This window comes from Nuphar pumila, chromosome 8 (genome assembly GCF_984573655.1).
Source record: "Nuphar pumila chromosome 8, dmNupPumi1.hap1.1, whole genome shotgun sequence".
Lineage (NCBI taxonomy): Eukaryota > Viridiplantae > Streptophyta > Magnoliopsida > Nymphaeales > Nymphaeaceae > Nuphar > Nuphar pumila.
The window spans coordinates 124,356,750-124,375,378 of record NC_143256.1 but is presented as its reverse complement, the minus strand read 5'-3'; the positions used below and the strand labels follow the sequence as shown (position 1 = coordinate 124,375,378).

The following is an 18,629-nucleotide window of genomic DNA, read 5'->3' as shown; positions in this document are numbered from 1 at the left end:
TACCCCTACCTTGATGTAAATATTTTGCGGATGCCATTTTTCACTGGACCAAATTATTCCCTCATTTAAAACTTTTTATGCCATTTTGACCAAAATATTCCTGTTTCTAACATGTTACCTATCCCTCCCCAGGAAAAGGACGAAAAAGAATTTAAACTTCTTCACCCACCAAATACTTGATGGACTGCTCTGTCATTGTGTTTAGAATACAAGGGTGTTTTCGTAAAACAGTTTCGCCTAAGGCACCGGATAAGTTCGTCGTCTTTTGTAAGGCAAGGACAGAATACGACAATGAGGATAGTAATCGAAATAGAGATGGGTCTATTCGACAATACGAACAACGATGAGGACTATTACGTAATTCCAACTAAAGGTCGGGGGCGTCCTTCAAGCCTAGGCGTTAAGGACGTGGCTTGTCCAGGTGGGGTCACGTAAGATATCATTATCGTATTCCGGGAGGACACGTCGGACTATCAGTCCACGTCATTAACCCGCCGGGTTTCATTATAAGAGCGAGGCGTCTCTGCAAGGGAGTTGCACGACGGAGAGAGAACTCCCGAGCTACCGGGAAATTATTTTTCCGACGAGGACAGAAGTGAAGCAGAGGCCGGGTTTTTTTGCCGACGAACTGCGGAAAAACCTCGTGCGCAATGGATTTCAGGGGTGTTTTTTCGTTCTGCGGCGGGGCCGACCGCCCTGCGAGCAGTGGAAGGGCGTAGGGATCGGCCTTCTACCTTCTTTTAATCAATGCGGAGGGTTCATGAGAGAGAGAGAGAAACTCTGAGCTGGGGGAAAACTATCAGAGGGAGTGAAGATCACGCGTTCTGATTCCATTTGTCTTTGATGCGAGGGTTCTTTTCTCGTTTGTTTCTTCACTTTCTTTTTCCGTTAAGTTGTTTCGCGTTTTTTTATCGTAGCGATTTGAGGGTTATGGCCGGAGTATTAGTGGCTCTGACAGAGTTGGGGATTTTGAATGCTATGGAAAACAAAGAGGATTAAGGAGGGGAAGAGAAAGAAACCGCCTCTGCGATTGGCATTTTCATCTTCTTTTCGTGATCTTTGATCGTGCGGATCGAGGGTTTTACGGGGAACTTTAATGACTTCTCAGAGGGAAAACTGATCGCTCTTTTAAAATCTGTCGATTTCTCGACTTCTTTGTCCGCGCATTTTTCAAAGTCTTCCGCTTGTAAGAGATTCAGATCGTCGCTTTCATCACCCGGATTTCGTGAATTTTTCGCATTTTTGCCGTTTCTTCTGTTAGTAATGAGCGATTCTTGAGTTTCTCCCATGTTCTGAGCTTTCTTCCCTTTCTCTGCTATCGAAAGTCCATGAAAAATCGAATTTTTCTCGCTTGAGATCGAGTTTTTCCTTCACCTCACTAGAATTTTTACAGGATTTCACGGTTTCCTTCTTCGTTTTCTTGCTCTGGAAGCCTCTTCGTTGGGTTTTCTTCTCGCGTCCTTCATCTCTTCCTTCTCCTGGAAGTCTCGGGCAACTTGTTCCCTCCTTGCCTTTCGTTCGACTTTTCCGTGGCCGAAGAAAAATGGAGGCCTAGGCTATTCTGAGAAGGCCTCTCCCGATGAAGATCCAACCGATCGTGGATTTCGGCGTCCTGAAGCCGATCAAGAGCGATGCCGTCTCGGCCAAGCCGGCGGCGAAGTCGCGGCTCAAGCGGATGCTCGAGCGGCAATTCCCGAGCGTCCTGAGGATCTCCTCTTCGGAGAAAACCGGGGAGAGCAACGGCGGAAGCGACACCGAGCCCAGCTCCGTCTGCCTCGCCAAGATGGTCCAGAACTTCATGGAGGAGAGCGACAAGCAGACGAAGTGCGGGCGCTCCCGCTGCAACTGCTTCAACGTCAACGGCAGTGACAGCTCCGACGACGCTCAGGACGCCGGGGAGTCGCCTCTCTTCTCTGGCGAGGCCTCTGAGATCCTCAAAGTAATGAAAAAATGCATTTTTTCGGAAAATTGATAAATATTTTGAGAAAAAGGGGGAGATTTTGTTTCTAGATAAGTTGTATTCTTCCTTTCTTTCCCTTTTTTTTTAATTTCCCTCTTTTTCATTATTTAATTTTCGGATTTTTCCTATCTTTTTTTAGAGTTTGGTGCCTTGTGCGAGCGTATCGGAGAGGAACCTTCTGGCCGATACGGCGAGGATAGTGGAGTCGAGGGGCAAGAGTTGCAGAAGGAACGTCTCGTTGAGTTCGTTCGTCATGGATGGTCTCCTCGCTCTGGGCTACGACGCCTCCGTCTGTAAATCCAAATGGGAGCAATCCCCTTCGCACCCCGCCGGTATACTCCCCAACCTTTTCTTGGGTTTTCATGTTCTCTTTCTTCTTTTCCTTTCCCATCTCATTCCCAAATTTGAAGGGTACTTTGCATACTCTAATGATTTTGAGTTCCTTTTTTTTTTTGAAGGGGAATACGAATACATCGACGTCATCGTCACGACGGCGGAAGGAGGGCCGGAACGACTGATCGTCGACGTCGATTTCAGGTCGGAGTTCGAGATCGCACGGTCAACGAGCCACTACCGGGCGGTGCTGCAGTACCTGCCATCCATCTTCGTCGGGAAAGCCGACCGGCTCCAGCAGATCGTCACCATCGTCTCCGAGGCTGCGAAGCAGTCGCTGAAGAGGAAGGGGCTCCACTTTCCACCCTGGCGAAAGCCCGAGTACATGCGCGCCAAATGGCTCTCTCCTTATGAGCGGACGAAGCCGAGCCACGGTGAAGAGGAGAAGAAGGCCACTACCACCATAGCCGTGAAACCCTCTGGCCTCTCTACCGCCAAATTTTCCGGCGAATTCGAATTGCGCTTTAGCGACAATCTCGGCCAAGGAAAGGATGCCACCGGTGGTGGTGGTCAGATGAGGGTGGTGGTAACGGAGTGGACGCCGCCGGCGATCAAGCCTAAGAGTGCCCACAAGGAGGGCAAGATCGTCGCCGGATTAGCCTCCGTTCTCCTAGAGAAACCCTAATCAAGTATTCAAAAGAAAAAAAAGGACCCAAATCGCGATCATCTTTTTCTTTATTTCTTTTTCAGATTTCCTTTTCTTACCATCTTTTTCCTCTCCCCTTGCGATCCCCGTTTTTGAAGGGCATATATGTAGTCCGACGCAGAGACCAACAGAAGAAAACTCCCCGAAAAGTGAAAAAAAAATTAGAGGCAGTAATAACTCTTAGTTCTTTTTATTATTATAAATGGTAAATATCCATCAATTTCATACAACAATTTTTTGTGTTCCCCATCGGTCAATTTCTTTCTGCAATTTTTTTTTTTATCTTTTCCAAATAATAAAATCTTAATATCTTTTCGCTCGAGGTGGGTTTTCCGTGAAAATGGTTCTCGTGGGGGTCCGATTCTGTTTCCGCTGGAAGAGTTTCTACGGAATCCGTGACATGCAAACGCCCCCTTGAGGTAAGGATGGGTGATAGTTATTTTGATTTTGGTTAACGCTAAGGCTTTATCAGTTGTGTCGGTAGGAGGGTTTAGTTTCGTAAACGGAGAAGGGTTTAATCCTTTTCTTATTGGTTCAGTTGCAATTTACGAAAAAAAAAAGTGAAAGGGGAAAAGTTTTGGTTGGAACAAACGAGAGTGAGATGACGATAGACACGTGCCATATGGGACGCCGTGCGGGTTTACGCAAACCAAGGAGGGTCACTACAATATCGTGAACCTCCCCCAACCCCCCCCCCCCCCCCACACACACCACACACGCGCCTCCACTGGGTCAATGTGGTTCCCGGGTTGCCCCCTGCTTACCGGATCCGAATTTCTTTTTCATCTCTCTCTTTCTCCTCCTCTTGGCTTCTCATTTTTTTTTAAACTGCACTACCCTTAAAAATAATGGTATTTGCCATAAGATATCACAATATTTCCCCTCATACCAGACCACTTGATTTCCACCGAATTATGAATATTTTACCCTTTCGGTAAAACATGATCTAACAATTGATCTAACGAAACTCAAAAGTTTCAGTAAAACTCGATTTTGCCAAAGAAACAAAGATTCATCTTACATCCAAATAGTGTTAGGAAACTTTACTTTTGCTAATGAAAACTGAGATTCACTTATACATCAAAATAGCAAAACTCAATTTGTAAGACCTTTTTTTTTATAACTATTTTCCTTTCACTCCACCCCCCCCCCTCATCCCCATCATCATCACCATCACAATTACTATTCTGATATAAGGCGGTGGTGGCAATAGCAATGGGGAGGATGGCAATGACAATGGTAGTGACAAGGATGACAGTGGTGGTAATCGTGATGATGGCGATGGTGGTGGTAACGGTGAAGGTGATGGTGTAGTGGTGGTGAAGAGCATGATGGTGGAAGAAAAGATGTAGATGTAAAACAAAAAAGTCACAAATTAAGTTTTGTTATTTCAATGCATAAGATTCACTGGCAGAAGTCTCATGTTTTAGCACAAAGGTAAAATTATCATAATTTGAGAGATCAGGTGAGTGGATACGAGAGCTAATATTGTGATATCTTGCGACAACACTGAAATATCATTATTTTCAGGTATAGTGCAGCTATTTCCTTTTTTTTTTATGATAAAAAACCTCACCAAGAACCAGGTCACTTAATGGGCATGCTTCCTTGTTGGCCGTAAACCTCGAGTGGGGTCACCAACACCCAAAACCTAACTGAGCCTGCCAATTAAAAGCACCCACACATTGTGGTGGGAGTCATACTTGGGACCAAGGATTAGCACTTTCTCCTCAGGTCTGCTGACACTTAGTACATGGGAGGTTGCAAGTTCGAATCCCAATGGTATAGTTGTATAACTGGTAGGAGTCTGCCTAACCCCAGCTTTCTCTGTCAAGAAAAACATTACTTTAAGCCAAAACGAGGGTACTTATTCTTTCTTCGGGTTTGGGTGTTACCCTAATGGGTAGTAAGGCTGCAAACGAATAGGAAATGGTTTGATGTCCTATCTGAGTCTGACATGTTATTTTCGGATATGGATCCTTCAAAATAAAATCTGAATGCGCATTCGGACTGGATTTGAATATGTTCCTTGGATTCGGATCAACATTTTAAGTAAGATCTGGGGTTTATCGGAATCAAAATCCGACCTGATTGCATTTTTTTACATGTAAATAGGTTGTTTTTGTTCTATTTTTTCTACATCCAGTTTACTATATGTATTGTGGATTCGGATTTAACCTTGCCTCTTAGGATATGATTCGGATTCAGATCTACTGTTTACATTTCAGATTTGGATTCTGAATTAGCAAGATCCAACCTGAATATGACTCGTTTGCACCACTAATGGGTAGGGACCCTAAGGTATCTGACCCGTTGACACTGACAACCTTCACTTCTATGAGCCCTAGACACCCATGACTCGTTAGAGCCCAACCCAGACACTAACCTGCCAAAAGCTTGACCTGACTCTTTTTGACCTGGGTTTAACAACAACTTATCTAGTTGGGTCCAGGATGGGTCTGGATCAATCTTAAAATGATGTTTCGACCCTACTTGAAACTCGGCTAGTTTACTAATTGAACTGGGTAAGGTGCTTTGGTTATCACAAGGCAGCCAAACCCAACCCCATCTCGAGTCAGGTATCCCGCTATCCATCGGGTACCTGACTAGGGTGCAAACTGTTTGGATTCAGGTCAGATCCTACCAGATCCGAATCCAAATCTGAAATGCAAGCAGTAGGTCCAATTTTGGATCTGCGTTTGAATAAGATTTGAAGGGGTTAGATTGAATCCAAATTCGCAATACATGTGGTAATACTGGATCCAGGAAAAAAATAGAACAAAGCATGCTATTTACAAGTTAAAAATGCATTGAAGTTGGACTTTGATTCGGATAAACTCTAGATCCGACTTAAAATACTGACCTGAATCCGAAAGTGATCTAATTGAACCGATTCGAATCTGATCCGAATCCACATCCAGATTTTACTTAAAAGATCCAAATCCGGAAAAAAAAACATGTCAGATTCAGATCAGATATTCGTCTGTATCTGATCCGTTTGCAATCCTATACCGGACCTAACGTCCATTCTTGCTAAGAGAGTTGGTCAATGTCCCACCTTGCCAAGATGATTAGGGCTTGGTCACAGGCTTGACAGGTCAAAACCAGGGTCTTGAATTAAAAGGGAGTCAGAGTTGACCGAGATAAGAGAACCTGAACCTTTAGGTTAAAAGTGTGGCCTAGTTAGACCTTGGTACCAGGTTCGAATCCCATGGGGTGTGCGGGTGCGTTTAACTGGTTGGTGCCGTAAGGGCTGACCGCACCCGGGGTTCACCTTGCATGGGGCCGGGCCCATTAACTGTTCCGGTCCTCAGTGAGGGTTCCTCAACATAAAAAAAAATTGTTACTAACTAGTTCTCATAGTCAACCTGGCTAACTGGGTAAGCTCGTCCAGACCTTGCTGAGGGGCTCAGCCAGGTTTGACCAAGCCTGACCTACCAACTATGCATATACATGATGGGGTCAGCTTCCAAGTTCTACTGAGTTATGAAGTCTGGGCCAGCTTAATGAGTTGGATCCTTAATAGAGATCTTATGAAGGACTAGGCCTGTCAATGGATCGGGTTTGCTTCGGGTATCCGTACTCAAGTCTGACCTGAACCTGAACCTGAACCTGAACCTGAACATTAGAGTATAAGCATAAGAATGATGACCCAACAATTATTTGGTCTGATCCAAGTGTGACCCGAGGAACAAGTGAGTCGGGTTTCAGATATGATTTTTGTTGGATATCAGATCTGACCTATGCAATTTGTATGTATTTTTAAGTAAATTTTTTTATGTTAGATATGTTAAATTGTGTGGGTTAGGGCTGGGATTTCATTTTATTGACCCAACTTAACCCAAACCCAACTAGTTGTTGTTTGGGTGGGTTCACGTACACCGCTACGAGTCTGACATCTTACACATTGACAACCCTATTTAGGACCTGGATGAGATGGGTGGGTTGGACCCAGTTGAGCCACAAGCGATCAAGTTTATGAAACATTGGCCACGATCAAGACTGGTCTAGTATTTCACACTGACTTTAACTAGATTTGATCCAGACCCGGGTTCAAGATAATAAGTTTCCGTCAAATTGACTCCATATTTTTTTTTCGACAGGAAAGCTGGGGTTAGGCAGACCCCTACCAGTTATACAACTGTAACATTGGGATTCGAACTTGCAACATCCCAACACATGGTGACGGGTACTAACTGCTCCTGTCAGACTAAGCGGAGCCCCCGTTGGTGTGAAATTGACTCCATTGACTAGTGAGAGAAGGGAAATTTCTCAGCCCATGGGGCTAGATTTGATCCAGATCCATTTCTTTAGATGCTAAAGCGGATCCCATTAAAAAAGAGTCTTTCTTCAAGGGAAAAGTTGGATGGGGATGAGATATCCGGACATAAAGATAAATGAATCAAATATACCCGTTAAAAGTCATTGTAAATTGTAATTACACAAAACGGATTTGGACCCAAATACTTTGGGTCCAGATCCAATTTCATAAGTTCTGTTTAGGGGTATAAGGTTTGGATAGGGGTGAGAATGGAGTTTTGGGTGATCCAAATTAAAGCCTAGTTTTAAGCAATGGGTTCAAATCTAGCTACATTTGAAAGAAATCTGATGAGGTAGATATTTTTTTTTTCGACATAGAAAGCTAGGGTTAGGCAGGCCCTTACCTGTTTATTGAAATGATAACAGTAGTTCAAAATCCGTATCCAATATTTGATTTCTATTTCTGTAATGGACGCATCAATGCACCAGCCTGCCTTCAAAAGACGTCCTTGAGCATCTCGAATTACATACCTACCTGCCATTGATCCCGATACACGCTAAAAAGTATTGATTTGGATCCAATTCGCAGGTAATGGGGTCCATTGGCCCGCTTAGCACATGCTCCCATGCTTGATGAAGAATCCTTGAAGGCTGATGGCATTTAATCTGATGAGGTAGACTTGATGTATGCATGTCTGATTTTTTACGACGTATATTGCAATTGGATCTAGTTTTGACATATACTCAATGCGGGGTCCTCTGCATGGCCAGCAGGGTGGTTGTTAGCGGAGCCAGGGGTGGGCATGGGTGGGCGGTCGCCCACCCCAGAATTAGAAACCGAGTCGAAATATGATATGACTCTGGTCTTCTTCATTCCCCACGATTTGGAGGTTGCATTCTTTCCTTGCGAATGCTTGTTGAAGAAATCAGAGCAGGGTCGTGCATGAGTGAAGATCACGCCTCCCTACGATACAGAGTTGCTCTGCCTCGATGCTGTGGCGAGGACCGTCCCCTCCGAGAGAGAGCTGAGGAGGCACCTCAGTTGGAAGACCTTCGGCTTGCTGCTGGATCACCACCGAGAAGGAGGTGGCTCAACTACCGAAACAGGCTTTCGATCTCGATGTATGATCTTCACCACCATGGAAGCTTCGTGCCACTGCGCCACTGACAGAGGTCGATGATCACCACCCGAAGTCTGCCCACCCAACAAAAAACTTCTGGCTCCCCCACTGTGTTAAGGTGTTGAGTTGAAGACTCGGGATCAAACCCCTCTACCACATGGGTGTGTCCGTAGCTTTCAGAGGTGGGTCACATAAGGCAGGGTGGTCGTGGGGCCCCCATTCGGGATTTTTCCTATAGCTTAGGCAAGGGTTCCTTGCCATCAAAAAAGATTTTATCCGAGTATCTGATCCATACTTAAAAAGATTTTATGATTGGTAGGAGCTGTCAGTGCACGTCTCCTTGTGGCGGGATGTTGCAGGTTCAAAAACCCCAGCGGTACGTTCAATAATAACTGGTGGGGGTCTACCTAACCCGAGCTTGCCTTCAAAAAGAAACCTATGGAGTTTCTTTTGAAAGAAGTTTCATATGTCAAGAGTAGTGAATTACCGTTCATTTAATTTAGGCAGAGTATATTGTAGCTAGAGTTTTTATTAGTTGCTATTTGCCAACATCATGTGCTAGCATCTAACAACTCCTATTAATTCTTCAATTATTATTGTAAATAATGCACCTTTATAACCATTCTTCATGCTTGTGCAAACTTAGTAGTTTTTTTTTTTGTAACTACAAACATGATTACCACAAAAAAATAGTTTGGGGTTTATCTTTTTGCTAAAGGGTCAAGAGTCTAATCCAAGGCATCAATTCTGGAAAAGTTAAGACGATTTCTGCCCTAGCCCTTGAATTGTACTTTCTGTTTTTTTTTTTTTAAAGAGCCTTGGATTTCACTCTCAAGTATATAAATAAATTCACAGAAATTTTGACCATTCTCTACTGGTTGCAGATCCTTAAATACATTGATTTACTCTTGTATTCAAGTAGGGTACAATGGTTTTTTTTTTTTCTTGAAATACAAGCTGGGTTAGGCAGACCGCTACCAGATATACAAGGATACCATTGGAATTTGAACTTGCAACCTCCCAACACAAGATGACGTGCACTAGCTTCTCCTACCAGACAAGCAGAGCCCCCCGTTGGTAAGTAGGGTACATTGGTTGCCACCATTAAATCGTTGTTGCCAATCTTAAAACAGCTTGGTGGCGTATTTGGAAGTGAACGAAATTCCAGAATCTTCAATGATAAAATTCAAGAAATTCGTCACCGAGGCGGTATCCCACGTGGTAAGCGGGGTCCTATGTCAAGCTGAAGGCCCAGGATCGAATCCTTCTGCCGCTACATGGGGCGGCTGTTGTTTTGGTAGGCCCAGCTTGCCTAGTCCTGATACTTATATAAACTCTTGTATCCCTGACCAATTCTCTTTGTTGTCTATGTTCATTATTAATATTAGTATATTTTTTATTCCTCTAAAAAAATATTCATGGAATTATGGTATTACAATGTACAAATACTCTCTTAATGCCTCTTCCGAGTGCAAAATTGGATCAGCATTGCTACTGGACTTGTTGGACATGACATATTTAGACTAATTTCACCATTATCATCATCAAGCCTTATCCCAAGTACATGAAGTTGGATTTATGAGTTTCATTTCCTTGTAGCTCTGTTTGGGAGCCTTGAATTGGAGGTGCAATTGTAGTTTTTTCAGTCTACTGCCCTAACACCTATAGTTCGGGAGCAGTTGTGTTGCCAGAACATTGCATTAAGCTTGGAATTGGCAACTTCATCTGAATTTTTTTTTTTGAAAGGCAAGTTGGGGTAAGGCCGACCCCTATCAGAACAACAGCCGCACCCATGTGGTAGAGGGATTCGATCCTAGGCCTTCAGCTTGACACAGGACCCGGCTTACCACATGGGATACCACCTCGGTGGTAATTCCATCTGGAATTGGCAACACCCTGTTTGGGGGAACATTTTAACATTACATCAAAATGGGGTTTCCATAAACAAAGTCTAGATTAGTTTTTTATAAGATATGTGGAACTTAAGCCTGCCTCGGGTTGCTCAAGTAGTTAGGGCAGTCTAATGGAATCCCATCTTGCTCTGGATTGATTTTCCTTGAGATCATACCATAGTGACAAATATCGCAAGATGTACGAAAATCTCGCCATAATATCCTGAGAAATTGCCTGAAAGTTTAAAACAGTAATTTCTTGTGAGATTTTCAAAATATCGTGAGATTTATGAAAAAAACATAAATACCATGATTTAAACGTGATATTTGCATTTTAAACGGCTATTTATCGCAAAAAAAAATCGTGTATTTTTATTTTTAAATAACTTTTATTAATATTTTATTATAAAAATAAATTTTTTATTTTTTTAAAATTCATTTTTTTATTGTCAAGATTTTGCTGAAAAAAATGCAAGATTTATGAATTTTTTTCAATTTCTCGCGAGTTTTTGAAAAACGAAAAATTGCCAATAAAAACGTTTGTCACTATGGATCATACTAGTGGCTCAGTGGGTGTTATTGGGGGCTAGGGCACACTCGGGGTTGCTGGTCATTATATATATAGCAAAGTTTTATATCTAGTTGCAATTAAAGTCAAACCTTCACACGTATCCAAACTTCAGGCTTCTTTTTTATATGATAAGAAAAAACGAGATCAGATCAAGTGATCCGCCAAATCACTTTTACAAAAGTGATTTGGCATCCTCACCATCCACAATATACACAAGGACAATGAGGTCCTTGTGGGGTGAAGCAATGGACGGTGAAAATGTCAAATCACATATCACCTGACATTGCATTTGAGGACGCCATGGACCAACTTGGGCCAGCTTGTCAAGCCCAACTTGCTATGTCACAATGAGACGCCATGTAATCTGTCTAAAAACACAGACCTGACCCGGACACGTACGGTTAATATTTTAATATATGGTAATTGTTTTTAAGTAATTTTTATTATATTTCAATAAGACATATATTTGTATATGCTAAAAAAAACATGGCTTTTATTGTTTAAAAATTAAAAAGATTTGTGTCCTCTAGCCCTATTTGCCAAAAAAAATCACGGTTTTTCTGCAACGAACTCGTGTCATGTATCGGGTCGTACCCGCCTCTTTGTGATATAGCCAACTTGTATCCATAGTGACAAAAGTTAAAATGGCAAAATATCAGCATCCAAAAACTCGCAATTTTTTTTAAATCTCTCATTTTTTGGCAAGATCTCGACAAGAAAAAATAAATTAAAAAATATAAAAATAATTTTATAAGAAAACATAAATAAAAATATTTAAAAATAAGACGACTCCCTGAGGGCGAGGGAGGGGCAAGCAACAATTTTACACTTCAGGAGAAGCGACCATAGGTTGGCAGACTTAGTCCAGCACGACCAGGTCTCTTAGTTCGGTGCTGGTTTCTCCATCCTTATGAAAAAAAAAAAAAACTTACGCCCTTGTGTTGTCCCCTCGGACACTATATTCCTAATGAAAAAACTGTATACAAATGAGGTGTCCGGCATCAGTTTGAGCGTGTCCATGTGACAGCCACAGGGAATATCTATCTGGACAAAAATGCAATTTCTAAGGGCATTTTAGTTGTTGTGTAGGGTCCTTTGCTTCTAGGTTAGGTCTTGGGTCGATGGGGGTTCTCTGAGAAGAAAGCAACGTCCCACCAACTTTAGACCACTTCATAAGGATCCAGACCCAATTGCTCAACTAGAAAATTACAAATTTGCCCTTACTTGTCTCGTACCCTTTATCAGCCAGACAGAGTGGGAAAAAGTTTAAAACACGAAAATAACGCCAGTTTCTTTTATCGTGAAATATTGGAAATTTTGAATTTTCTCACATCTTTATCGATAAAGTATTAAAAAAAATTACTTAAAAATAAGACAACGAATATTCAGAAAGCAAGTCAACAGAAATATAAAAAAAAAATATCTGCTATATTTATCATCTTAAATGGCAGGAAAAGTATGATATTTTCAATTATGGCACCGGCCAAATAATGATATCAATGCTAGTCAAAAAGCTGACTCGGTCAAGTTGACTCAGTAATTTGGCAAGACTCGGCTTTGACTTGGTCATGTTCTATTTCTGGCGAGTTTGGATCCAGTGCTTTTTATACCCTACCTAAATGGTTCCTCATAATGCAAAACCCAACCGACCGAGCTCAGCCCCCATTATGAAGAATCCATTTTATTCTTGAATCGATCCAAACCCAAACTCTCTATGTAACCAAACCAATTGGAACCTGAACTGATTACATATGATTGGTCGGTATCAAGATATTCTTTTTATATTTAGATTTTGACATTAATTAGAATATTTAATAAATTTCTCATTTGTTAGCATATAATTTGCTTAATGAATATCTGCCTCTACTAATTTATATATATATATATATATATATATATATATATATATATATATATATATATATATATATATTTATGGTTAATTAGGTCTAAAATATCAATCATATTATGATGAGAGCCGAAACCTGAACCTAGAACCCGAATTTCTTACACCATATGGGTATATATTTTTTAGTCATTCCCAAACCTGGACCTCAATCAATATGGGTCAGATCTGGATCTACATCTTAGACCTGATTAAAAAACAGGTCTATTGAAGACCTGACCTGATACATACAGATCGCATTGGGTTTGGGTCTAACTTTTAGACGTGATTCAGAGTTGGATCTTAAAGACCTGACCTGGTTACACCCCTAGGAAGCGCTCTTTGCCACCTGGGGTATAGTTTGGCTGTTTAAAATGATGAACAAAATAACTTATTTTTAAAAAAAAAATACTTATATTTGTCATTATGACTGAGAAGAGGACTAGGCAAGACTAAACAGCATGGAGCTTCAAACCATCCTGAATCACATTGACTGTTGTCCGAGTTGACTCAGTAGATCAGCTCAGGTCAGTAGCAAATTGGGACTCGACTCAATCAGGTTCATGCCAAGTGCATAGTGGGTCCAGCCCTTCTTTAACAAGCAATGAATTCTTTCTCAACTTTGACGTATCCATGTCCAATAAAACTATAAGCTTATAGACTCTAAGGAATCGCTTACATGGTCTCAGACTTGTGGATAAGCACAGTGATGACATACCAGGGAGAATGACAGATGCTGACGACAATTTATGAGTTAACGATAAATGAATGTGTCTTTAATACATATAATGATGACAAACTATGAGAATTACTTATACTGATGATAATTTATAAAAAGTGACAGCCATTAATGATAATTGAATGTATCGTCAAAGGATGCTTATGGTACGATCTTCCATAAATTGTCATATGAAATGGGGCAACTTTCTTAGTAGAGGCCTTGCTACAAATTAATAAAATATATTATATTTTGCTACACTGAATGGCTGCTTTGGGGTAAAAAAAAAAATTTATTGCAAGGACTAAAAGGCCATCGAGTATGTCAAATGCTTTTCCTTGATGATAAGAAAATTCCCTTTGCTATTTGCAGAGTACAATCTTATACTAAAGCCAAGGTTGACATGAGGTGAACAAGAAGCCAATGGCAAATAACTTTTTTGTCATTGTTAGCTCTCTTTCTAACTGGAAAAAAATAAATGCATGCTAATAAATAAATTATGTTATGTAGCCATTGTTTTTCATACCAAGAGAAATTTTAGGATAAAGATAATGTAAAAACAACCATTTCTGAAAAAATATTAGCGTATGGTTCTCAAAAACTCTCTCTTTGCTTGTCCGGATAACTGCTTTTTTATTGTGGATAATCCAAGATAAAAAAAAAAAACATCGCAGACAGTGCATTAGCTGGCCTTCGGTTGGTAAAACCCTTGAAGTCTCCCCTGACAACTAGGGAATACACCCATCTCCGACCTTGAAGAAAGGATGCCACCCATAGGTTTTGAATTTGTAGCGTCCTATCCACTTGGTGATATTCGCAAGTCGCCCCTACCAGTGGCAGAGCTAGGGGTGGGCGATCGCTCACCCCAAAATTAGAAACCGACTAAAAAAAAAAATTTGAACACATGTCAGATATGTGTCAGGCATGTGTCCGTGTCGAGGGTGCTCCCTTAAGTCGGACCCGAATTGGATCCAAGCCAGACCCGAACCTGGGGGCGAGGGGTAAAACCCTCGCCACTTTCCCTCTCTCCTCTGCTCTGCCCCTCTGTTCCCCATCTATCACCGACGACCACATTCGTCGGCGCTCCTCCCCCGTACTCTGCAGCCACCAGCGACTGCACCACCAGCTTCCCTTCAGTGAACCCGCGGTGCCCCCCTCCGAGCTTCTCCCTCTCTACTGCAAGCTCTGAGGACACGAGCTGCTAGTGTCAGACCTTTGTCATCTTCCTTTCACCGACGACCATCGCCAGTCGTCGGTTGTCGCTCACCCCCACCCCTCTCTCTTGCTTTTCTAGTCGATCGGCAGGGGCTGAAGCCCCTACCTGTCGCTCCATTTTCCTGCAAGGCGTGGCTTGCCGACAGGGGCTTTGAGGGCCCCTGCCTCTTGATGTTGTTCGGTAGGGGGCTTCGCTCCCCCATGCCTTGTGTTGTTTCCCGACAGGGGGCTCTGCCCCCTGTCCCCTTGTTTCCCGGTGGGGGGTGAGCCCCCCCCCCCCCCCCCCCCCGCCTCTTCTGTTGTTTCCTGGCAGGGGGGCGGCCCCCTGCCTCTACTGGTGTTTCCGGCAGGGTGCTTCACCCCCCCCTTGCCCTTGCTAGGCCTTCCCGATAAGGGGCTTTGCCCCTCCTGTCCCTCGATTGTCGGCAGGGGCTCTGCTTCCCCTGCCTTTCTTGTCCTGGCAAGCAGGGAGCCCTTGCTCTTTGGCTCTACTGCACTTTGCCAGGCAGGGTGCAGTGTTTCTGCTCATGCCTCTGCAGCTTGCAGGCAAAGAGCCTCTGTTGCCTGCAAGCGGGGAATCGAGCCCCTTCGTATGATCATACGATGATGGGTTAATGCTCGGCTTATGCTTGCACGTTTATTCTTTTAGTGGCATATTATTAATGTTTTAAGTATAACGACATATTACTAGCTTCATAGAAGATTATTATTTCAATTTGCTTGATCCTTTTTTGCAATGAGATTTGGCTTATAGAACATTATCTTATTTTTTTCGTTGCATAAAAATGAATAAGTTTATAATGAAAAGGCCAATATTTGATAAATCTTCTGTAACTCGAGAAAGAGAACCAAGTCAGAAAATAAGCAAAACAAAAATTAATGAATCAGAGTTACCTGCAGACCTTGCACTTTGTCCTTCTATTTCTAGTTATCATCATAACAACCTCGAGATTGTATGTTTCAACTAAACCACCAAAAATGAAGGTTCATTCCAGCTTAGTATGATGAGTATAAGGATTGGTTGAAGTATAATATAAGTAAGCATAAAGCATATTTTTTGCAGTGTTATCTTTTCAAGCCAAAAAGCACAAAGAAGATTAGTGCAAAGGCATTCGTATCTGAAGGATTTGATAACTGAAAAGACAAGAAGAGGTTTGATAAACATATTGGAAGCTCTAGCAGTTTTCACAATTCAGCACGAATGAAGTTTCAAAATTTGATGCAACAAAAACAACATATTGATGTTATACTTTATAAACAAAGTGTTCGACAGAAAGATGAATATAGACTTCACCTTTGGGCAACTGTTAATGTAATCAGATACTTGTTAAGTCAAGGATTGACATTTCGAGAGCATGAAGCTAAAGCTGAAGAATCTTTTAATAGAGGAAATATAGACTTCGCCTTTGAAAATTCTTCTGTTATTCAAGTGTTAGATTTCATTGCAGAAGATACATATTCAGGAAAAAGTTCAGATGCAATTATTTTATATTATCAGTTGCAAGTTTTTGAATTTATTTTTTGCTTACATTTGATGTGTAAAGTTTTGAGAATAACTGATGACCTTTCACAAACACTTCAGCGAAAAGATCAAGACATTGTAAATGCTATGAGTTTAGTCACTACATCAAAACAATGCATTCAAGATCTGAGAGACAATGGATGGGACTCTCTCATAAACAAAGTGTTCATATTTTGTAAGAAATTTGATATTCTGATTTCTGATCTAGAAGACTCATATGCACCTCAAGGACGACCAAGATGTAAGGTTGAAAAGATCACCACATTGCATCATTATCGTATTGATGTGTTTTATGTTATTATTGATTTGCAACTTCAAGAGTTGAATGATCGTTTCACTGAAGCAAATACAGAGCTCCTCCTTTCAATGGCATGTTTGAGTCTAAAGAATTCTTTTACTGCTTTTGATAAAGATAGGTTCATTCGTCTTGCTGAACTTTACCCTAAGGACTTTTCTAGAGTAAACATAATTAGACTTGAAAATCAATTGGATATATATATATATATATATATATATATATATATATATATATATATATATATATTACAAAAATGCGAAACAGTGATCAGTTTTTAAGTTTAAAATCTTTAGCAGAGATGAAGGTAGCAACTCAAAAGCACATTGTATTTTCTCATGTGTATCTAGTGATTAAGTTGGCATTAACTTTGTCAGTTGCAACAACAAGTGTTGAAAGGGCATTTTCAGCTATAAACAATATCAAAAGTTGTCCACGTAATAGAATGGGAGATAAATGGATCATTGATGCTTTGGTTACTTACATAGAGAATGAGACATTTGATACCATCAGTGATGATGCAATTATAAATTGTTTTCAAAATATGAAAAATAAAAGATGCCAATTATAAAATTTTCATGAATTTAGTTGTTTGTATTTCTTAAGTGAACAATCTTTATTTTAGTTTAAAAGTACAATTTAAGGTTTTATCTTATTATGTTCATAAATTTAGTTGTTTGTGTTTGTAACAATTGTTATTTTAATTCAAAGGCTTATTTAAGTTTTATCTCTCCACGAACGACTGTTTCTCCAGCAAAAAATTATTGGCTTCGCCACCGGTCTGAATAAATGGATCGTCCTTCAAGACCATAGCATTGTCCCTGAGACCCGAAGTCTGCTCACCCAATGGAAAACTTCTGGCTTTGCCACTGGCCCCTACCAGATGAGAAGAGCTTTTGTAGGCATGCTAAAATCATCACACACAACAAAAACCGAATTGGGTCAGGTACTCGGGAAAAATCATGATCCAAACCCAGCCGGCACAATGTTTAGGTCAGGTTCAAATCAACCCGAATATTATTCAGGTTGACACTTTCCATGCCCATACCTGAGAATTTGGGTTCGGGTTGGGTAGAGTACCCAATAAAAACAAGACCATCGACAATCCTATTTTTATCAAATCGTAAATTTTATGCCCGGGTGAGGGAGGTAACTGGTTTAGATCCTAAACCAAAATAAAAAATCAAGATGAAAGGGATTTAAATGGTTCGACTAGAAAGCCTACGTCCATGGGTGAAGTGGTTAGGTTAGAAAGCCTAAGTCGTGAAGACGTTTTTCATTAGGTAGATACAGATATGCACCTTCCTTATCTCTTCTCTCTAATGGGATATGTGACTCATATTTCCTTTTTATTAGAGATCACATTTGTTGTTATCAACCTAATCTTTCCTTATGTTGTTACTGGACCTTAGGTAGAATTGGATCTGGCCACAAGTCAAGTTTGGGCCTTAATAACTGAAAAGCAGATTTAGTGAGTGGCTTCATAAATATATCAATAGCCAGTAAATGATACGAGATGCATCGAGTGATGAGCTGTTGTTGAGCTACTTTTTCACGAACAAAATGATAGTCGATTTTCACATGTTTAGATCGATTGTGAAAAACTAGATTTATTGTTATATGAAGAGCTAACATGTTGTCCCAAAAAATTGCAGGAGTTTGGGAGATATAGAGTCCAAGATCCCAAAGAATGAATGTGATCCAAGTAAATCCACCAGTAGTGAAAGCAAGAGATCAATATTCAACTTTAGAACTGGATCTGGCAACAGTGGGCTGCTTCTTTGCACTCCAAAATATGTTGTTGCCTCCAAGATAAATAAAATAACCAGAGGTAGATCTTCGGGTCGTAGGGCACCCTGCCCAATCTACATCAGAGAGCCTTAAAGAACTAGCTGGCTATGAGCAAGTAACTGAATCCCATAGTCAGTGGTTCCTTTGATATATCCAAGTACCCGTTTAACCAACTAAAAATGAAACTTTGTAGGGGCTCATCTTTCCTTTCTTTTACAATCACCAGCAATAACATATATAAAGATTTACACAACCACCCTAGAAGGTAGATACAGATAAGCACCTTATCTCTTCTCTCTAATGAAATACATGGCTCATCTTTCCTTTTTATTAGAGATTTACATTTGTTGTTATCAACCT

The 18,629-nt window shown here is 41.1% G+C and overlaps 1 protein-coding gene across 1 annotated transcript; it reads left to right on the top strand.

Moving 5' to 3' along the window:
* The first annotated feature begins 525 nt into the window (after positions 1-525).
* LOC149830588 (uncharacterized) lies at positions 526-3,229 on the top strand. Its single transcript, XM_090015870.1, has 3 exons — positions 526-1,939; positions 2,100-2,292; positions 2,419-3,229. The coding sequence occupies exons 1-3, from the start codon at positions 1,580-1,582 to the stop codon at positions 2,976-2,978; spliced, it is 1,113 nt and encodes a 370-aa protein (XP_089871996.1). The 5' UTR covers positions 526-1,579; the 3' UTR covers positions 2,979-3,229.
* The last annotated feature ends 15,400 nt before the right edge of the window (positions 3,230-18,629 follow it).